This window comes from Dasypus novemcinctus, chromosome 4 (assembly GCF_030445035.2).
Source record: "Dasypus novemcinctus isolate mDasNov1 chromosome 4, mDasNov1.1.hap2, whole genome shotgun sequence".
In the NCBI taxonomy this organism is placed as follows: Eukaryota; Metazoa; Chordata; class Mammalia; order Cingulata; family Dasypodidae; genus Dasypus; species Dasypus novemcinctus.
Window position 1 is genome coordinate 81,392,988 of NC_080676.1, and position 23,090 is coordinate 81,416,077.

At 44.1% G+C, this 23,090-nt stretch overlaps 1 protein-coding gene across 1 annotated transcript in view; it reads right to left on the reverse strand.

Moving 5' to 3' along the window:
- Positions 1 to 544: 544 nt before the first annotated feature.
- Positions 545 to 23,090, reverse strand: part of ARHGAP31 (Rho GTPase activating protein 31) — a 123,362-nt gene continuing 100,816 nt past the window's right edge. Inside the window, exons 9-12 of the mRNA XM_004480790.5 lie at positions 22,451 to 22,513; positions 19,271 to 19,846; positions 10,685 to 10,956; positions 545 to 7,506 (exon numbers count right to left, since the gene is read on the reverse strand). Coding sequence (XP_004480847.2) covers positions 5,080 to 7,506; positions 10,685 to 10,956; positions 19,271 to 19,846; positions 22,451 to 22,513 — 3,338 coding nt within the window. The 3' untranslated portion in view covers positions 545 to 5,079. The remainder of the gene's footprint in view (positions 7,507 to 10,684; positions 10,957 to 19,270; positions 19,847 to 22,450; positions 22,514 to 23,090) is intronic.

Sequence of the window (23,090 nt, forward strand, 5' to 3'; positions counted from 1 at the left end):
CAACAGCAACAAAAAAGACATCAAAATTTTTGGTGAAGGCTAAAGCAGGTTGAACACCCTGTCATAACACCCTACCATGGAATCTTTCAAAAATAAATATGAGCCAGCAGATGGTTCATCCATCTATCCCTCCAGGTTTATGATCACCTTCTTTGTGCAAAGCAAAGAGCAGCGAGAGATAGGACTGAGGCAGAAAGGATGTTACTTTGTTGAAAGAAAACTCCTCAGAGTATAGGAAAATAATTTTCCTAGCTCTGAGACTAGTGGGCTCCATGACCTTGCCTGTTTCCCCACCTGCTTTGCAATTAAGAGGTTGGACTAGAAGATCTTCAGAGTCTTCAGTTCCATCATTTAAAGGTTCATGGTCCACCACACAATATGACACCAGAGAACACACAACCCAACACTGACTCCCATCCCAAGATCCAGTCCAATCCTTATTCTCAAATCCAGCTCCAGTAACCACAAAATCAAAGCCCAGTTCCAATTACATTGTTCAGAAAGGGCTGGAGGGAAGGAACAAACTAAAACAATGACACTGGTGTATATAATCCACTTTTCTTATTATTGGTTTTGACGACCCCATGACTTCTAGCTCATAGTTCAATTATAAGCATATTTTGTATCATTTATTAAAGTTTTTAAAGCATAACAATCTATTTTAATTACATTTAATTGTCTCTGTGGATATGTTTAATATTTACTTCTTTGATCAATAGAAAAACATTTTGATTATATCTTTGGAAACATTTGTGGAGCTCAGCAGATGAAATCCTGTGCCTTTCTAATAGACTTTGAAAAACTGCTTTATGTTGCAGAATTATAAGCCAAGTACTGTGGCATTAAATTATTGCAAAACATTGTGATTCATCCAGTAAAACACATGGCTATGTACTTAATGAGCTTTGTACATTTAGCTATGTCTTCCTTCACCATCAAAGAGAAGTCATCTCTGCATAGCTCAGGAACCTTAAGGTTACAAATGAATTATTGTGTGCCAGTTAATCTGTGATAGCTCCCAATTTTATGTCCTCTAGAGTGGCATTATCTCAGGCAACCTCTACCATTTTCCCCTTCTCTCCATGCTTGGAAAGATAATGACGCTCTCCTCTAGCACTTACTTTGCTAGAAAAGGTATCATATTGTCATTCCAAATTTCAAGACAACTTTCCCACTGGGAGTGCCTAAAATCATACTCCTGGCAACACTCCAAGATTCATGTTGTCATCAGATAGGATCACCCATAGTGGAATGTGGCCCCAATCAATCTTGGTAGGTATTGGACTGACTGTGAACTTCTCCCACTCCAATCCCAGAGAAATGAATCTTAAGTGTTCCTCAGTATCCCTGCAGGCAAGGATGCAAGGCCCATGTAGACAAATGACTGTCCCACTCAAATTTAGTCAGATATGATTATCATGTCCTTAACACTATACATGAAAGTAACAGTTCATCATCAACAGGAGTTAACCAGCTTCATGATGACAGAAGTCTCTAAAATCTCAGGGGGTATGGAATATCATCCTACTTGGCTCCTATGCAGAGATCCAGCAATCTTCACAAACAAACCAATTAAGACCACACAAAATCTCAGAACTAATTATTCTGAGTTGCCACTCTAACTTTTTAAATGATCAAAGTGAAGTTCTTACTGGTACCATCTATTGGGTTTACAATTGTGTTTAATCTGGATATTTAGTCAATAGGTCATGAGAGCACTATTAACCGATGTGCTTTTTAGGAGATGCTACTTGCTACATTTTTCCCCCTTCCGCCTTCATTTGGTGATGAATGGTTCTAAATCTTGCTCCTGGTTGTTTATGGGCTGTTTAATTTGCTACCATTTTTTCCTCCTTTTTCATTAGACTCTTCAAGGATTTAGGAGCTCTCAGGTACTTGGTGAAATATTACTAAGCACTTAATAAACATAATTTGTTGAGGATAATGATGTTGACATTTTTAACGTCTCTAGGATCCCGAAATTTGACTTGAACCATTCAATTTTGAATTTTAGGGCTTAGATTAGGCTAACAGTGTCTTAATGGGGTTCTTGGTCAGGTCTCTTCATTATTCCAAGTGACGCAGAGAATAAGAATCAAATTCTCGCTATCCTTTGGTCCATTTTGGCCAAAAAAGGTTAGCTTGGAAGGGCCATTTTGCAAATAAATATAGTTACCTTCTTAAACAATTATTAACACTGAAAGAAAACCTTGGTACATGTGTGCATTTCACTTCAAATTCAACATTTACAATCAGCCATCCACACTTTAAGAATTGATAGCTATGTGGAGTTCTTTGTCCTTTGAGAATTTACTGCAGCCCTTTTAACAGCACCATGTAGATCCTCTTAAAACAGCAGCATCTGCATTCTGTCCCCCTGCTGAATGGGAGCAGCAATCTGATTTCCATCCAGCCATTCTCAGGGATGCATTTTCCAGAACCCCAAGTGGGTGACCAAAGAGGTAATTTGAGGGAACAAATAAGGGGAAAATAAAATGAGTTTCCTTTGCCATATAATGGAATTCATCAGCACCAGACAAGCCCCAGACCACAGGAAGTTTATGAATATGTTTATGATAGTTGGCAAACTGGAAGGCAGTCAAAAAGAGAGGTCTGGAATTGACTGACAAGGAAAGTTCAGGAGGGACTGTCTCCAGTCATTTGTGTCTAATGTTGGCATTCACACATCCCTACTCCTGAAGGTGACGCTACAAACGACAATTGTCAGGGTCTAAAGGAACATGGCAGCCATCTTATAAATCTACTAGGTGCCTCAACCCTTAGAATCGAAGTCATTTGTTAATATGTAAATGATGGCTTTTCAGTCTATACCAAGAAAAAAATATATTCTAGAAGTGTTACAAACAGGAATATAAAATAATCATAAAATAGTTTAAATATTTCATTACTAGGCTCAGAGTTCTGATGGTGAAGCGAAATACGATCCCTTTCCTCTCTCACATTCTAACTGGAAAATGGTCCTTATCAAAGCACAGACACTACAAGTGCACTGAGAATGACGTCACCCCTATCTACTACATTGTCTGATAGGGTAGGAATGTGATTTTCAAATCTCCTGAACAGGGCCTCTCTCATCACCACTCTTGGTTGCCTAGGGGAAAAAACACCATACCCTAGAGCTGTTGGCCACAGGCCAAAGGCCTATTTCCTCTTCCTTTTGCTCACTCATCTCGGTGGTCTCTGAAGGCAGAACTCATCACCTCATCTGACACTCCCCACCACTATCCTTGCCACAGACACTGGCCTAAAAGGTTTAGGACAAGATTTAAAAGCTGTTTGTAAGCCTTATTAGGGAAGACTAAAGAGAAGAATGTATATCTGTGGCAGGGCATCAACTTCCAGTTTCTCATTGGAGGGGATAACTTTAGGTCATCCCTCAGCCTGTCCAGCTCCAGTCTTGAGTTTGCCCAGCGGTACTGTGAGCCCTTAGAGAAATTTCTGCAATGACTGATCTGGACAGAGTTTCAGCCAGGCTTGAACCTGAGAAGAGGTGCATAGGGCTAAAAATAGCTCCTATTTTCCTTAGTTTCTCAAAAAGATATTTGTCTTTGAAAGTTTGAAATTGATAAACAGATGAGTTTTGCCTTGAAAAAGGCTCTTGTGAGGGCCTCTTTTGGGGAGCACCAAAAATCTGCCAGCAGGTTACACTGGTTCTCCCTCTCTCTAGCTGAAAAGGAAAGAGCCACTGGAAATTCTAATAACTAAAAGGAAGTTGGATTGGTTTATTGTTTCTGCTTGTACATGGACAAAGGAGAACAAGTTTGGGAGCCTGGAGTAGGTGGCGGATGGTGGGGTTACATAAGGGAGAGGTGCCTCAAATCTGCTATTCAGCAATAGAGGGAGAGAGGGGAAAGGGCTAAAATATATTGTCAAGAAAAGCAGCTCTAGGGAGCTGGTGTAGCTCAGTGGATGAGCACCTGCTTCTCATGTATAAGGTGCCAGGTTCAATCCCTGGTACGTCCTTTAAAAAATAGTAAAAAAAGAGCAGCTCTCACCAAGTGGTGGTGAGGGCCACCATCTCAGGGCTCTTCCCACTCCCCCCATGGCTTCCCCTTCATCCTCTCCTGTATTCTTGGTCCCAGCCCAGTGTAAAAGAGGAGTGAAGCTAGAGGTGTTTTCTGCTAATGCCCCACCAATTTAAACACATGAATTTTGGGTGCTGTTCTGCTTGTGGGTGATGTTTTTCTATGGCAACATCCAGTTCTTGGACTCTGATATTGAAAAGAAGCAGACAACTTCACTGGGCTATTGCATACCTAAATGGAAATTTAGCACATTTCATTCAGCCCCCACCTTGCCCAGCTACTGGATTTATACATCAGAGGTCAGTACAGTGGCAGTTGGAGTTCCAAATTAACAAAAATTAGAAAGTCTTCTTGGACAGTGCAAGTCTCAGAGTTTGCTCTCGGGTATAGAGGTTCTGAGTTTCTATACTGGGGTGAGGAGCCATCTTGGACTGCTCTGCAGGGACTCCAGGGAACGAGCATGGGTAAACTGACCCATTCCAACACCTACGTGCGTGTTAGTTTGCATTCCCAAATCTGCTTTTAGTCTGGATAGTAACATTTTACAAAGCCTGTTAGCAAACTTGTCTGAAAGAATGCGTGCTTTAAAAAGCATAAAAAGCATGAAGTAAAGAGGGGGCCTTCAAACCTCAACAGCAATATTTTCTGACACAGGCAAAGGATTTCTCTTTCTTTGCAAGGACATTATCACAGCCAGCTCTCAACAGTGATAGATTCGTGGTAATGGAGAGTAATGCAACTCAAACAAGCCCCAATTTCACAGGAGGCAAGCATTTCAACCTCTTCCCTTACTTGGCCTTTTCCCACTTGCTCCTATGGACTAATCTAAATTTCATCTCTTGGTCCACTTCTTGACCACTTTTATGGCAAATGGACTAATTAATAAATGGTCAAAAGGTTGAAGAAAGGAGAAATCAGAGGTCACAATAATCCCAAACTTAGATAACCTGTGTCTGGGTAATGAAAAGTTGGCCCTGTAATAACATCCAGATGAATCATGACAATTTTTCAGACACCAGAAGGCAAACTGATGTCATTCTATTTGCCTCCCACTTCTTCCATCTAGAATCACTGATCTCCGCTGGGGCTGGTAAAAACAGCTGGTTGAGGTCTCTAGTCTCTGGCCATTCTTTGGGATAGTCATTTTATTCCTAAGTGTAACCCCTTCTGGTGTGACCCATGTGTTTTCTGCCAACTCCCCACAAAGAAGACCAGGGGAAACTGTCTGGGTGGGACTTCGAATAGGGGACAGCAGGACCCTGGAATCTGTCACTGTGGAAGAGGGGGGTGGGTGATCCATAATGGGAAAGGGAGGACTGAATAAGATTAGGCTCTGAGGTCTTCCTGGCCTTGCTCTGTGGAAAGGCTTAGAACCCCCAGATGGTCGCTCTATTTTTGAGGAAAGAAGGTTGTCCCCAGAAGGCTCTGTCTCTGATGTTCGCTTTCTGCATTGCACTATTGCATCTTGGGTGGAAAGCAGGTTAGACAAGCCTTGTTCTGAAGAAAGAGTGGGTCCCTCACATATGCAAGATGCAGTTCCATCCACTGGTGAGGACCCGATGACTCCTGTATCTTTCTTTGGTTTCTCCCCCTCTGGGCTTTCCAGGGGGGAGGAAAAATCATCATTGGCAGGCTTCTGAGAGGTCACACTGGCTTGGCTGGGTTCCCCTTGAGTCTTCTCTGGAGCCTGAAGCCCAACCTCTCCTGAGCTCTGAGAGGGCAGGGGCTGCGGGATTTGTGTGTACTGAAGCTTGGGCGGGATGACTGGGACTGCCCTGGCCTGGCACATTTTGACCATGAAGGAGGTTCTCACAGCTGACACACTCATGGGAGCGGAGTTGCGGCGGCCTGTCAGGGCATGAGCAATACCATCCAGATCCTGGGAGTCATGGGAGTGGACCCTCCAGGGATCTGCTTTATGGTGAGATGAGGTCACCCATGAGATCTCTGGGTCTCCTGGATCAGAGAGCTGCATTCCAGGTGAACCCACTGAGGCCACATTCTCAAACCGAAAGAGGTCAGAAATGGCTATAGCAGAATCCAAGTTGAGGGAAGAAGGCCTATTTCTCCCTTTTGGGGGCCCACACTCAGTATTCTTCAGCTGTAACTTTGTGGGATGCTCTCCTTGCAAGGTGCTTTCCTGCATGCTGGGTGAACCCCCCTCGAGGCTCTCTGGCCCAGAAACATCACCTCGTTCAATCTGTGGGTTGTCGTGCCTCAGCTGTTTCTCCAGTTCCTTTCCCTCTAGATTGACAGAGCTGGTTGCTGGTTTGGGCTGCACACCATCTGGTCCCTTCTGTCTTGAAAAAGCCTCTGTCCCTTTCAGGCCAGAGAAGTCTCTGCAGGATCTTGGGGCTTTCTGTTCCCAAACAGTAATCCCTGTCCTGGGTGGCTGTGGCTGTAGAGGGTCAGAATTTCTCTCTGTTTCAAGATTAGCACAGCTGCTGCTGGAAGAGGAACCCTCGAGAATCCACTGGCTCTCACCTGTGGTTTTGCTATCTAGAGAATGGCTCTGGCGAAGGCTTGGCCTGTGAGAAAGCCTCTTCTCCAGCCGGTGGCTCTGAAGGCTCTGCCCCTGGGCTTCCTGCACTTCTTTCAGGGTCGGGGAATGAAGGGGGCTTGTCACCCACTGGGGCTCCTCCCAGGGCTCCACCATCTCCAAGCCATGCTGGGCAATGTCTGTCACAGCATCATCTTCATCACAGTCTGAGGGCTCCTGTACTGAATGGGCTACATCCACTTCTCCTTGTGAGGAGACCTCAACCTCCCTTGCTGGGCTTGGAAAATAAGGGCCTTTACCCTCAGGTGCAGCAATTTTTGGATTTTGCTTCTCATTCTGTTCTGGAGTGGCCTTGTCTCCCTGACAAAGGCTGGGGACACCAGGGCTGCCTTTGGACTTGAGCTGGTCAAAATAGGGACTTGTCTTCAAATTCCTGGATGCGTCTTCTCTCTCAGGGCTGGCTTTCGTCAGATGAGGTGCCTCATCTAGAGGGGTTGGAGGGGGAGGAGCAGGTGGGAGAGGAGGAGATAGGTTTCCTGAGTCTCCCACCTCTACCTTTGCTTGTGGAGAAGCCACCTCAAATGGAACTATTTCCAGGGGAGCCAAGCTGGTGGGGTCTAGGCGTTGGACTTTCTCAGGGGCGGCTCTCTCGAGGTGGCTAGGTGACTCTGGCTTTTTTCTATTGGCTGCAGTTGAAGAGCCCTGTGTGCTCTGATTGGTTGTGTCCCTGGTCCCCTCCTCCAGAGGGACTGAGGCTGGAGCTGGAGTGGAGCTGGAAGACAAGCTCCCCGGAGACTCTGTGAAAGGAAAAGATCTTGGACTGGACTCAAGAATTGGCTCCGTTGGGCTGATCTTAAGAGCAGGTGGTGGCAATGAAGAGAGCTCCTCCTCAGATTCAATGATTTTCAGCTCTTGTTGAATCTCAGGCCAGATCAGGGCACTGGCCAAATCATCTTCATCCTGAAAAACATCAAGACACTGATTATCATAGAACCAAGGTCTTCTGACGCTGGCAACCACAGGTTCCCAGCAAGACTGAAGGGACTGGAAGAGTGCTAGGCTTTGCTACTTCAGCAAATAAAGGATACATCATTAATAATAACTGCAGATATTTATTAAGTATATATCATGTGGTATAAAATTCTTTAAATGTATTTTCTTGTTTAATTTTCATAACAACCCTAGAAGATAAATACAACTAAAATGACGTTCATTTTTTTAGATGAGACCTATGTTTAACTGAATAAACAGTTTACCCGAGTTGGAGAGCAACAGGATTGAAACCCACAGCTCTGTCTATACCAGAACATAAGCACTTAATCTCTACGCACAATTACCTTATAACACAAGCAAAAACCCTGGTCTCATTTGATCTCAGGTTTACCTGAAGCCATACAAGAATGAGAATCTCCCAGTGGAATGAAAATGTTAACTCTTGCCCTGAGATTTGCTTTCTAAATAAATAAATATAGTTTTTCCTTACTGTCAAACAAACACACATTCCATGTAGAAAAAAATTCAAATACATAAAAAAAGAAGAAAAGACTATAAAAACAGCACAACCTTATATTCCTGCTGCCCACAGATAACCAACCCTTGTAACATGGTGGGATTTTCTTTTCTGTGCTCGTTGAGCTGCTTCCTCCTCCTCCTCCATCTTTTTTTTTTTTCCCCTACCTTTAAAATTTTTATTTATTTATTTTTTATTATTGTCTTTTTAAAAAAGATAAATTGATCACACAAAACTCCTCCTCCATCTTGTTTGCTGTCCTTCTCTTCCCATCTAGTCACAAGTCCACCTTCTCTTTGTCCTTCTTGACACCTCCATTTCCCCACACAAAGTCTAAAGCTGCAGACAGGGAAGAGATGGAGGGAGGCCTCATCAGGGCCAGGGAAATATTTCAGTTCCTTTCATTTCTTGTCTTACAGCCTAATTCTGTCCCAAGGAGAAGCTGTGCCGGGAGGAGTCTCTGACCTGCAGGTATGCAGGTCTTCCTCAGAAGTCGACTGCTCACCTCTCAGCACATCCCCCCTGGCTCAGATCACATGCCATTTCAGATTACAGCTACTTATACGCTTGTCTTATTTTTCCCAGTGCGTCAGGAGCTCCTTGAGGTCACGAGTGTGTTTGTCTTTGATTCCTCAGGGCCCAGTGGTGCCTGGTATACTGTGAGTAGTCTCTTAGAAATGGGTCTATTGGATTGAAATAGATTGTTTCCTTTTGAATTATTTCCTTCAGATAGATCTCCAATAGTAAGATTATTTGGTCAAGAGGCAGGAACATCTTGAGATCTGACTGTGTTATATTTCTTTGTGGACTTTGCTACTTTGCCTACTAGACTGTGCCCTCCAATAGGGCGGCGACAGCCTTTTATTCGTCTCTTTGCTCTCCTCAGCACCTACATTTATTGATCTCTTTGTAAGAAATTAATCAGTTTGGATAACTAAATGAATATCTAAACTCCCCTACACTCCATTCTCTATCTCATTAAGTGGACCCCCTAGTTATCTTTTTGCTCAGACCAAAAACCTATGTGGTGTCCTTAACTCTGCCTTCTTCCTCAGTCCTTACCCAATCCTTCACCAAGCCTTGTTTATTCTACCTTCTAAGTAGCTCTCGAATCTTTCCATTTCTTCATATTTCCATTGCCCCCACCCTAGTCAAAGCCACCAACTTTTCTCACCTGGTCTGGCACACACTAGCATCCTAACTGGCATCCCTGCCTCTTGGCCTTCTCCACGCCATTCTCCTCCCAGAAAACAGAGACCCTTTAAAGACAAAATTCTGAACATATGAGATGCTCTTCCACTGTGCTCAGGTTAAGTCCCAAATCCGTTCCACACAGTCCTCTCTGATGTGGCTCCTGCTTCCCTCTAATCCTCGCCTTCTCCAGCCCAGCTCTCCTGTTCCTGGAATGTTTTGTGCTCTTTCCCTCCCCAGATTCATGACACATCTTATTCTTGCTGCCCGGAGGCTGCCCCTTCCCACTCACCCCCTTCCTCCTGACAAACTTCTCAACCTAAATATCTGTCCTTCGGAGAAGCCTTCCTTGACCCTCACAACACCCCTCCTGCCTCTGACTAGGTTAGGTCCTCCTGTCATGTGTGCCATACTTCTCTAGGAATGGCTTCTTTAATGACCTTTCTCCTACCAGACTCACAGCTCCAAGAAGGCATGGCCTGTGACAGTCTTGTTCAGTGCACTGGTCCCGGTGTTCAGTGTAGTGCCTGGCACATGTGGTGTTTAAGACACGTTTTTAAATGAATGAATGAATTGCATGCCTTTACTAGTTCTCCTTCTAGAACTAACTTACTTTATCTGCTTCTCAAAACAATGCCATACTCCTTCTTGGACCCTCCCAGAATTCAATCCCCATAAGAATATCTGCATCCTTCCCCTTCGGCAAATACAAACACATCTTATAGGAACAATGTCTCAGCCCTCCAGAGGCCAATGCCCTAATTCCCAGCACATGGCCCTTCTGTGCATGTCCTGGAAACCAAGTCCCTGGAAGCAAGTTGAAAGACAAAGGTCTTTCTTTTCCCCTTTGACACACTACACCAGTTCAGTGAGCTACCTGGCAAATGCAGAACTCCTCCCTGGAAAACCTCCTCTCCACAGCTTCATCTTTTCCAAGGACCCTCTTGGAAAATTTCACCTCTAAAAAGTGGATGAGATTTGGTCAACTCTGGCATTGGATTTTAACTTCTCCAAAATCCAAAGGAGGAAGGAATGGATCCTGGAAATTGTTCAGGAGATTTTATAAACAAGTGTAGATAGCTCTCCATCCAGGATGTCTGGAAACAGAGGGTTCTACCATGTTAATGGTCATCATATTTGAGACTGGATTATGACAAGCAGGTTTTGTGCTGGCTTCAGGTTATTGGTTACAGTGACTTCGGGTGAGAAATATTTAGTGTCAAGTCTGCCCAAGGGAATCTGAGCTGGATAGTTCCCATCACTGCAGACCTCTGAAAAGTTCACAGCAAAAAATCCTAGACCTGATTAGGATACCTCCTAAAGTCCCTTTGACAGAAACTGTTCTGGTCTTCAAAAAGAATCTACTTCATGCTGTACAAAGAGCCCTTGGGAAATAAAGGATCTGCCTGGCTGGACCAGGCAGTGAGTCTACCTTACCATCTCATGAAGAAATACAGCTTCAGCTCTGGCTCTGGGGCTCTCCTGAAGAGCTCTGGTCTCCACCTGGCCAGCCTCCTCCACCACCTTCTCCAGACTCGGCGTCTTTTCTAATTCACTTGACTCCTGAGAGCCCAGGGAAATTTCCAAGGTTTTCTTCTCCTCCAGGTGGACACCTGGCTCCAGGGAAAGGCCTTTGCTGCATTCCACTGCCCCCACTGCTTCAGGAACGGTCTTGGGATCCTCAAGAACTGCCTTCTTAGGTGCAGAAGCTGCAATGAGGATGTGAGTTATCAGTTGAAGGAGCCTTCATTTCAGGAGGGACCGTTCTCAGGACAGTCACTATCATGGACTAGTCCTGCTTCACAAGAATGGCAGGAATTCTCCCAGCTTTCAGCTCCTCACATTCCTTACCCTTTCCTCCAAGGAATATCCTGTCCTCAAATCCCAGAGTCACAGATTGTCAGATGGGAGGGACCTTGAAGATCATTTAGTCCAGAGGTTCTCAACCAGGGCCATTTTAACTCCCTTCCCTGCCCAAGGGACATTTGACAATGTTTGGAGACATTTTTGATTGTCACAACTGGGAGGGGTGGGCAGTGCACAGACATTATAGTGGGTAGAGGCCAGAGATGTTGCTAAACATCCTACAGTGAATGCATAGGACAGCCCCTGTAATGAAGAATTGTCTGACCCAAATTGTCAATGAGCCGACCCTGAGAAACTCTGCTCTCATCCAACATTTTACTTCATAGATAAGGAAAGAAATTCAGACCCTTGGAAATCAAGTTCATTTTTCAAAGTCACACAAATCCACTATTTGCGCTAAGCTAAGAGGTATTTTGATTGTGATGTTGACAGCTTCCTGCGTGACTCTTTCCAGGGTTTATTTGTGCATCAGTTTGGATATTTATAAAGTGATTAATGCATGTCTGATCTTAAACAACCACCAAGATAGGGGAGAGGGAGACAGACCTCTGGTTTGGCCTCTACTGCCTTGCATGAAGGAAGGCTTTATTTCATCACATAAGGCTTTTCTCACAGTGTGGAATAAAGACCAAGTAAAGGACCTATGACAGTGCTTGGCACACAGGAGACCCTCAATAAGTGTTATTTTTTACATTGAAATTAAAGGAACTTGGGTTCAAATCCTAGCTTCTCAAAGACTCTTGTAATTTTGGTAAGATGGCATAATAACACATGCTTTGCAGGGCATTTGTGAAGATTAAATAGATAATGGAAGTAAAGCATCCAGTACAGTGTCTGATATACAGCAAATGCTCAGAAGTTTGTTGACTGAGAATAAACTGCTCAGTGCCATTGGTTACTCTGGTGACTCAACTCCAAGGTGTCTCACCATGATGCCAGCCCTGAAACTCAGATTCAGTGATGGCATTCTAATGCTCCAAATAATATTTCAGTATTGACAACAGTGCTATTTTCCTTTACTCATCACCAAGTAGGCTTATTTTTATTTATTTTTTGAATATGTAAAATATCTACAGAATTCAAAAATTAAAACTATGTAACATTGAAATGCTCAATAAATGTTTGCTCTTGTTGTTTTTAATAGAAAGGTATTCTCAGAAAAGTCTTGCTGTCATCTCTATTGCTTCCACCCATTTTCCCCATCCCCACCACCCTTAGAGATAACCATTTTTATTCATGTCTGATTTATTCCTTCAGAGTGTATTTTTGCAAATATAACCAGATACTTGCACTGTATATATTTTATTTCTCACAGTTATTACACAAAATATAGCATATATTTTATGTCCTGTTCTATGCTGTGACTTTTTTCACCTAACATATCTTGAAATTCACAGTATATTAATATATAGGGAGACTGCTCATTCTTTAGGGTCTTTCCTAGTTTGCGTTCCCCTCAAGCAGAGCCTGAGACCTGGTCTTTCTCCCTCCTATGATCCAGAGTGTCATGGCTGGCCCTCTTTTGGGGGCCACCTCCCACCATCTTCTTTATCCTCTTAGTAGGACCACGTATCTTCAAAATTCTAACTAAGTTTATTTCTTCCAGAATCAACATCTTCCAGAACAAGGTATTAGTCATGTGGGGATTTCATCCAGTTCCAACCACAGTGCTGGACCTGCCTTCCCTCAACCTCAATAGAACAGCCAGAGAGTTTCACAGCCCATCAGACAGGAACTACTGTCCCTAGCCAGCAGGAAGTAGCTACAGAAGGACCCTTCAATTCCCCCTTAAGAATAAGGGTGTAAATTCTCTAAGGCGGTTGAGGCAGGTTAATGTGGGAAACAGGGAAGGCGGCTGGTCAAAATAAAGCCGTAACAACTGGGAACCCCCTGGTCACAACATAACCACAAGACCCCACCTGGAAACCCCCCAGGGAGAGGCAGCTATTTGAGAACAAAGTCATAACCATTACAGCCGAAAAGCCCACCAAGACCCTGGTCATGAAGCCCTGTAACACTCCCAGGCACAAAAGAAGCCCTGGATAACTCCAAACAGAAAGCCCTCCCCACTGGTTCCCTGAAAGCTAAAAGGTGAAGATGGAAAGGCAACCAATCAGAACAGCAAATAGCTGGGGTCCCTCTCCAACATGAGGAAGGGGAAGAAGGAAAAGCCTTAACAAGTCCTACCCCAGACCCCACACATGCATCTCACCCTGTAACATGCCTGCACCCATGCTGATTATGTACTTTCCCTTTTTCTTGTTTCTTAATAACCTCTTGTTACTGGCCTTATTTTTTTTAAAAAAGTCTGAGAACAAGTCTTGGCAGCAGGTAGTTTATTTGGATAGTGGATCCAAAAGCAAGAATGGAGGAAAAGTCAATAAAGACTGTGTTGTTGAGCTGGTTACCTGTCTGAGCAACCAGAGCTCAATCTCTAGTGGCCCTCTAAGGAACCCTGTAGAATGTGCCTCACAAATACCCCTCCAAATTGTGAGAGGCTAGGCCATTTATCCACCGATTCCTGTCTCCTATTGGTTGAGGGCTGCCCCGACTAATCTTTCTATTTCGGGCTGTCCTGAGCAAGTGATGAACCTTTTTCAGAAAAAGGCTTTAGGTAGAAAATCAGTAACACAAGGCAGGTACTCGAGAAAGGGTACTTCCATGTGCACAGATATTGCTGACCACAGATGAGCAAGGGGTTGAAGGACTGTGGTGTGGGCCCATAAAAACTGTGAAACTCCGCATGACTGATTTTATGGATGTACCATAGTTAAGCAACCAGTCCCCTAAAGATGGACATTTGGGTTGTTTCCAGTCTTCCGCTATTGCAAATGATGCCATGATGGGCTACATCATTTTGTACTTGTACAGCTATTTATTTAGGATAAATTCCTGGAAGTGAAACTTCTGGGTAAAGGGGTGGTAAATACCTCAGTAACTCAATCCAATTCAATTCTGACTCAAACCATATGGAGTTGGAGGAGCAGATGTGGCTCAAGCAGTCAGGCACCCACCTCCCACACAGGAGGTCCTGGGTTCGGTTTCCGGTGCCTCCTAAAAAAGATGCACGGACACAACGAGCTGATACAATGAGCTGACAAATAAGCAGAAACAATGAACAGATACAACGAACAGGGAACAGATGTGGCCCAAGCAGTTGGGCACCTGCCTCCTACATGGGAGGTCCCAGATTTGGTTCCAGTGCCTCTTAAAAAAGACAAGCAGACAATAAGCAGACACAGCAAGCAGACAACAAGCAGACAGATGAGGGAAACATCTCAGGGGGGAAAACAAAACAACTACCTAGAGTTAGGCCAAGCTCAACCAGTTGAGGGTAAACCTCTACCAGATTGTCAAGCAGGAACCATTCACAAGTTTGGGGGCCCAGGCCACCTGTATTTCTGACCAATTGACTACAAATTTTGGAGATTCCCACCATGCCCACAGGTTCCATAATTCATTAGAATGACCCACAGCACTAACTGAAAGTGCTATACCTAGGATTATAGTTTTATTATAGTAAAAGGATACAAATAAGAAGCCAGGGAAGCGTACTTGGCCCAGGGGATAGGGCATCCATCTACCACATGGGAGGTTCACGGTTCAAACCCCGGGCCTTATTAACCCATGTGGAGCTGGCCATGCCCAGTGCTGATGTGCACAAGGAGTGCCCTGCCATAGAGGGGTGTCCCCCGCGTAGGGGAGACCCACATGCAAGGAGTGCACCCCGTAAGGAGAGCTGCCCAGCAGGAAAGAAAGTGCAGCCTGCCCAGGAATGGCGCCACACACACGGAGAGCTGACGCAGCGAGATGACGCAACAACAACAACAAAAAAGAAACACAGATTCCCATGCCACTGACAACAACAGAAGCAGACAAAAAAGAACACGCAGAAAATGGACACAGAGAACAGACAACTGGGGCGGGGGGAGGGGAGAGAAATAAATAAAATAAATCTTTAAAAAAAAAAAAAGCCAAAAGAAGAGATGTATAGGGCAATGTCTTGGAGGGTCTGAAGAGCACACTTCTGTGTCCTTCCCGTGTGAAGTCAGAATATGTCACCCTCCCAGCACAGAGATGTAGTTTCTTAGTCATGGATGGAAGCTCTCCTGGGCTCTGAGTGACCTGAGTTTATATGGGATCTCATTACACAGGTGTGACTAATAGAATCAGTGTCCATGTGGTTGAGCTCAGTTTGCAGCTGCCCACCCCCAGAGATCAGGCAGTTGAGCTGATATGATGTGGTTCATAGCTCCAACCCTGTAATCACCTGGTTGGGTTTTCTGGGTGCCCAGACCTCACCATGAGACTGTAGGTTTGGCTGCCCCCACCCTGAATCCATCATGAAAAACAAAAGACATTCCTATCACAGAATATTTCAAAGATTCAAAGGTTGCTTCCCAGGAATAGAGAACAAAGACCAGCCAAATTCTTCCTTATACCACAAAGAGTAAGTGCTTCAGTAATCCTTTTAAAAGGTATTTTGGCATTCTAATGAGATCTTTTGGTTGGGAGAATTTGCCAGATGTTCCTTTTGTAGAGTTCAGGGTCTTCTGTCCATTAACTGTGACCATTGATATGGATTCAAAATGAGGAATGGAGGAAGGGCATGTGCTAAATGTGAGCTGTTCATCTCACCCACTCCCCTGCTGAAAATCCCTCAGTGGCTCCCCACTGACTACCTTAAGGCATTCAGAGTCCTCCTCAATTTGGCCCAGGCACACCTCCAGTCTTATCTCCTACCTCTTCCCTTCATGATACTGACCCGTCTCTGGTCTTTTGCTCTGGACCCTGTGATTCAAATCCATTCTTAAAGCTATAAACCTACTACAGACACCTTCTCTTTGGAGCTTCCCAGACCAATCTCTGCTTCCTTCAGCCTCCTGTTGCTCTTAATTTTAGTACATAGCTGGTGCCAAGTCATCAGATTACCAATATCTTTTTGCAATTAGTGGCTTCCATTCCTATGTAAGTTCCTCAGGACATGGGCACAGGTAAATCCTAGAAATTACCTGGTAAAGGGCTATCTATTCAATAAATTCCTGTTGATGGTCAAATTTGCTGGCTACTTCTAAGCTTCAAAGCTCAGAAGGAAAGGGCACTGTCAAGTTCCCAGCATGGGACACATTATGCACAAAGTGGGTGAACATGGTAGGAGAGACTGGTCTTTGTCCCATAATATCTACTCTCTTCTTCATTTAGAAATAGAACCTCCCCTCATTTTCCAAGTTTTAACTGGGCATATGGTCTCCCAGCTAGTGACAACATTTGTTAGTTCCCTTGAAGGGAGGTGTGGCCCTGTGAAAAGGTTTTGGCAGATGGGATGGAAGTGGAAATGATATGTGCAACTTTGGGTTACATCCTTAAGTGGAAGTTCCTTGGCTTTCTCTTCTTATTCTCTTCCCATGGGTAGAAATGTGGTTGCGGTGTTTTTGAGCCAATTTTGACCATGCAGACAATAACAATACTCTTGGGGATGACTGAAGGAATCTGGAACCCTGGATGATCTCCTGGATCACAACTACCTTCCACTGGACTGTTATCTATGATAGAAATAGACTTCTCTCTTTGTGCCTCTGTGTTTTGGGTCTCTTTGTTATCTCAATTTAGATTGTACTTCACTAATAGAACCATGGCTTTAAGAAATAGGCTTGCTCCTGGTACAAAATAGGAAAAACAAATTTTTGTAGGTAGAATCATATTTCAGATGCACTAAGATATATCTATTTAAAAGAATTCTATTGTAGATTAAGAGAATGAGGTAATTCTTAATATCACCTTAAGATTATTGTGGATTTTCATTTATCAGGTTTCCTTAAAGCTATATGATTACTCCAGTTCCCCTCTAACAAGCATTTGCAGGATGTAGCCTTGAACCAGGGAAAATCAGGCAGTCAACTACTATGATTACAATGATGGATCCTTTACTTTCTCATTTGGAATAATCAGTGATCTAATTGTCAACACTTTAGTTAAAGTGTAATACTTACTTGATATCTCTTACCTTTTGATCACATTGGAATTTCACCAAATTGGCCAAAGGTAATAGAATTGGTTTGACGAGAGTGACTAAAATTTTAACCTGGAAAATTATCTTTAATTCTTTTTCTTTTACTCACTGCTACTGCACAAAAGAAAGAAAAAATATTTCACTAAAGAAGGTGCAGGTCTCCATTTGGAATAATTATGGAAATTTTAAGTTACTCCAGTGAGTGAGGGGGAGAGAACATGTTGTCCCTGAACATTTTGGCATCTCCTTTTGGCTCCTGGCCCTAGATCTACACGGCTGCCTCTCATGAGGTCTCTCGTTCTGCTCTGACCATCCTGTTAGTCACAGCCAGGGAGGAAGGAAGAGTCCTCATTAGTGTCTTTTCCAGAGCAATTTAATACAAACAGGGTATTCTTAATTCAATTAATTTAAAAGATAATTTTTTGGAGAGAAGGAAAAAAAACCAGACCATATCCAAAAGACACCTTAGGGTCCAGAAACACTCTTTTTTTTAGAAAGAATAACTAGTTTCACAAAAGTCTATGGAGGGAAGTGGGTGTGGCTGAAGTGATTGGGCTCCCATATACCATATGGGTGGTCCAGGGTTTGATTCCCGGGGCCTCCTGGTAAAGGCAAGCTGGCCTGCATAGTGAGCTGGCCTGAAAATAGAGTTGGTGCAGCAAAATGACACAACAGAAAGAGTCACAGAGGAGAGACAATAAGAGATACAGCAGATCAGGGAGCTGAGGTGGCGCAAGAGATTGGGTGCCCCTCTCCCACTCTGGAAGGTCCCAGGATCAGTTCCCAGAACCACCTAATGAGAATAACAGCAGACACAGAAGAACACCCAGTGAATGGACACAGAGAGCAGATAACGGGGGCCGGGTGGGGTAAATAAATCTTAAAACAAACAAAATCTATGGAAACACTGTTTTCCTCAAAGGCTTCACTTCCTTCACTGTCCCTCATCCTCCTCCACCCACACCAGCCCACAGACCATTCTCCGGATAAGGCATCACTTGAGATATTGCTCATCTTGTGCCCCATCCTGAAGGGAAAGATGTATTGGCCATCTGCTGTGAGTTAGACCATGGGTGGGCATTCTCCCACTCAATCCTCACCATGGCCCTGGAGATAAGAACAATCCCTGCTTGGCAGATGGGAAACGGGCTCAGAGCTATCAACTAATTCCCCTGTATCACACTGTCAAAAAGTGGTGAGATCAGGATCTGAATCAAGCCGGCTCCGGTCCAAACCCATACACTCTCTACACTGCTGCCTTTCAGTCCAGAACACCCTTCTGCCATCACTTCTCTGTGGAGAAATCCTACATATTTATCAAGGTCCAGCCCAAATGTCATTTCTGAGAAATCTTCCTGGAATCCTTCTGAGAGGATTGTCTTGCCTGGATGCCCCTGTAGTTCTTTCTGAATGACACTTTCATGAATTTCCAATTATCCAAGCCCTTCCTCATTCCAAAGCCCAAGGAGGCCCTGTTATGCTAATTCCACAGGCTGACTGTGCTGTACTTCAGGGTGGAGTTTGCCAGCTCATTGGGGAAAGGGATCATGTCTTAACCATCTCTGTCAAATATAATTGGGTATCTTACCCATTAGTAAATATATGAGGAAGTATGGTGCAAAAGCATGGATTTTTTAATCTGGATTCAAATCACGGTTTTCACACTTCCTTGTTATGAGTCACTTGGCAAAGGGGATAAAAATAACTACCTACAACTACACCTATCTACACTTCATGGTTGTTGTTGTTTTTTTAGGAGAAATATGATAATACATATAAAATAATTAGGATAGTGCCTGACAACATAATAGGTGCTTCCTCCCCACCTCCCAAAAAAGTTAGCTAACATTAGTTGAAATAGAAATATTTTTAAGTCGCAATGAGTTTTTGCTGGTTTGTCGGTCATTCATCCTTTCCTTTGGGGTTTCCCCAATTTCCATTCCATGTGGCTCATGTTTGGCTGTCCATGGAAGAACTGAATGAAGAATCATTCCAGACTTAAGCCTGGCCAACCTTAATACCTTTCTAGTCGGACCACAGCAATTGGTCTGGTAAAGGCCAGACTTAAACTTGCTTGCACAGTTGGCAAAGCTAAGTCTGGTCTTTACCTCCTGCAATGGAAAGAGACCTTCTTTCCCCCAATTTACCTGTAGCAGCCTCAGCTCCCAGTGACTTCTCCTCTTCAGGCCAACTTCCATTTTCTGACCCCAGGAAAGAAAACTCTTCCAGGCTGGAAAGAGACTGCAGCTCCTTCGGGGGTGTCCTGCAGGGGGTGCTGTTGGTGCTGATGACAGCCGACACGCGGAGCGGCACGGACACGGCAAAGGGCTCAGAGATGTTCAGGGCTTTGCGCTGGTGGCGGGGCGAGGGCTCCACCTGGAAGAGGCTGCTGGCAAAAACGGATTTGCTGGGGCCGTCGCTGGAGGTGTAGAACATGCCCAGCATCTTCGGGGCTGTAAACTCGCTCTCGGGATCCTCGACTGGCCTGAACACTTTCAGCTGCTCGGGTGGGGGCCGGGCCTGGGCGCCCTGGAGCTGGTCTGGATCACTGCTGGCATCAAAGCCTCCCTCTGCCCCCGCCGGCATTCCCTCCTGCCCCCATTCGCACTCCTGCTTGCTGAGGTCACATGAGCTGCCAGTGCCGGCTGCGTGCATTTTCGATGCTGGAATGAAAAACCCACCAGTGGTAACTGCTCGATTGAAATTTCCTTTGGCTTCCTTCCCTAGTGAAAAAGAACAAGGACATGGTCAGCTACCGGGGCACACACACAACCAGACAGACTGCAAGTAAAGGCAGGCACACGTTTGAATAGTAGAAAGGGCATAGCCATCCACCTAAAGGCAAGTGGACAAGTGAGGAAGCATTTGCTCATGGGCACAGAATTTTGGCCTGATGCTCTGACAGGCTCATCTGCTGTTGTGCCACAGATCAGTTTTAAACTTTCTAGGTTGAGCAGTTTCCAGAAGAAGGCCCACATAAGACTGCTAAACAGAACTGTCATATATCAAGCATTAAATGTAGATTGTGAAAAAATAAAAAGGCAGAAGGGTGGCACTTTAATGATTGTTCGAAGTGAAGGGGAGAGGGAGAGAGAAAGAGAAAGGGCAAAACAACAGAATCTTATTTTATTTTGTTTAAGTCTTGTCTGACAAAAGGACCCAGACAGAGCTTTGATTTCCTAGCAAGGAAACAAATGCTGCTCTTGGCTTAACCTTTCCCCCTTTTCCCAGGCTTCCTTCTGCTGATTCAGAAGATGAAAGACTAGAAATGTGGATTAGCTTAATGTTAGAAAGCACAGCTGTGAGGAGCAAGTTCTGAATTTCTTAGATGAGAGGGCAAAGAAGAAAAAAATCTGTATGGGAAAGAAATAAGCTAGGAGATGACAAGTGAATTACCTGGATATAGAAAATAATTTTCTAAATGGCAAGCACCCCGATGTACATTTTATGCCTGTAGCAGTTTGATATAGTTATGAATTCCAAAAGTAGATATTGGATTATGTTTGTAAACTGGTCTGTACCTGGGCATGATTAAATTATGATCAGGGAGCTCTGTCATGTCCCAAAATGGGACAGCAACAATCTCCCAAGTGCAAGGGCAAAGACCAGAGAAGAAGGATGGTTCAATGATGGGCCTTGACACTGATGACTATGTTTATGAGCCTCTGTGCTTGAAATTTCAACTAAGCCTAGAGCTGCAGGGTGCCTAAGAGTTAACGTCCTGAGAGCCTCCATGTTGCTCAAATGTGGCCACTCTAAACCAAACTAAGTATGTAAACTAAGTATGTAAGCATTACCTTCCCCCCAGTGTGGGACATGACTCCCAGGGATAAGCTTCCCCGGTGCTGAGGGATTACTACCAATCACCAGCGGGTGACACAACTAGAAAAAGACCTTGAATAAAAGGGGGAAATGGTAAAGACAAATGAGTTTAAATGGCTAAGAGACTTCAAAATGATTTGGGAGGACGTCAGAGGGGTCGTGCTTACGCACGTCTCAGCAGGATCCCAGAGACAGCCAAAGTAGATACAACCCCAGGTACTGGTGCTCCTGAAGGCTACAAAGACACACAGGTTCTATGGTAATGGCAGATGGCTCTGGAGTTCTGTGCTTTGCCAGCGGGCCCTACTTTGGAATTTGTGCTCCTGAGTGTGATGGAGTTGGACTCAGATGTGACCTCTCTACACACGCCTCTTCTGTCACTTTTACTGAACCTGTGGTTGATATATACTCAGGAGACTTGAATTTCTGAACTGGCTATGTGCCAACTATGACCTATACCTTTAAGGTAAGTATCTCCTTTAACACATGAGGAAACTGAGGGCCCAGGGACTTGCCCAACACCTACATAAGTGGTGAACTAAGATTTTAAAATATCAAAGCCTGTGAAGCTGGGCAAACACTGCCCAAGAAGTTTCAAAACTAAGGCAATGGGGAATGGATGTAGCTCAAGTGGTTGAACTTCTGCTTCCCATGTATGAGGTCCTGGGCTCAATCCCTAGTACCTCCTGGGGGAAAAAAAAAACTAAAGCAAATAGATGAATATGAAGGTGAGAGGAAAATGCTAAATTATTGAGTCAGACATCACTGAGTATTTTAGCAGTTTGGAATTACTTTTTAAAAGTTGTTCTAAAGATTTCCTTTATTGTTTCAGACTGTTTCATTTATTAAAGAAAAAAATGTCTTGTATTTAAGGAGTTGGAAAGCCATAGGATAAATTGTAATTTGTAATGGTACTTGGCTGCTTAAAAACAGAAGCGAAAGGTACTGGATGTCATTGTTTGCAAGTGCATGGCAAGTAGCTGGCATACAATCAATGCCCATTGCTAAGTGAATGAATAAACGAATGAATCTATCAACTTAAAATCTTGACTTGACAAGCGTTATGAAGTCAATGTCTATGGAAACATTCAAATTCAAAACACATACACATATAGGCACAGACACAAAATTGTGAGGTATAAACCAATGCTTGGTTCCTTTTTACCCAAGGGGAAATCCTCTTCTGTCCTAATTTTAAAGTGTTGACATTTTACCTTGTCCAGGTTTGACTGACAAGCAGCTGCAGTCTCCAGCTGTGACCAGCAAAGGGCAGGGGAAAGGGCTCCTCTAGGTCTAGTACTGAGGTAGAGTAGAGGAGGTTATGGCAAGGGTCAAATGAACCCCTTGAGTTCTGGAAGGTTCAGGGAGAGATTGGGACTGGATGATTGTACATGATCATGACTGGAGATGAACTGGCCCAGTGGCTTATAAAGGCAAGTTCTGGTGCATAAGCTGCAGTCTCCCAGCTGTAATTCCCAGTTTAGGAAGTTATTTGAAAATCTCACCTTCCACAGGCACCGAGCACAATGAGTCCATGCTTTTAGCTGGTCGGATAGTTGCCTTTTCCACTAAAGAAAAAAAGAAAAAATATCCGCGATGAGTATATATCAAGAGGGAAAGTCCAGAATAACAGTCCAGGTTGTAAGCACACAAGAGAAACTTCTTTAGGAAAGTTTTTCAAAGATTAATAAATTATCCCTTTGGAATACATTCCTCTACCTCATCCTATGTGTTTCAACTTTCTTAATGGGACTGTCCTTATAAAAACAGATCATTTGTAGATAAAAGTTTTGTTAACATTTTAGAGAAACAGGTAAATAGCAATTTTGTCAAGAGAAGCCCTGAGCCCAATTTTATTGTATAGGAAGCATTCAAAGATATCTCCATGAGGCTGGAATCACGGGGCTCCAGGCAACCCCTCCTATGTGGCAGGCCAGAGAGCAGGATCCTTGGCTGTGGGCCACATTTTCAGCTCCCAGGAATTTAGTACAACAGGTAAGAGGAGCCAGTGATCTGGGGCCACCTTTCTCCCCAGTTGTAGCTCTGCTTCTTGAAGTCTGTAGACTGTTGGTCTCACCCACAACCTATCTGGGGCATATCCCAACCAAACCTCTATTAAGCACCTACTATGTAGTGTATGCTAAG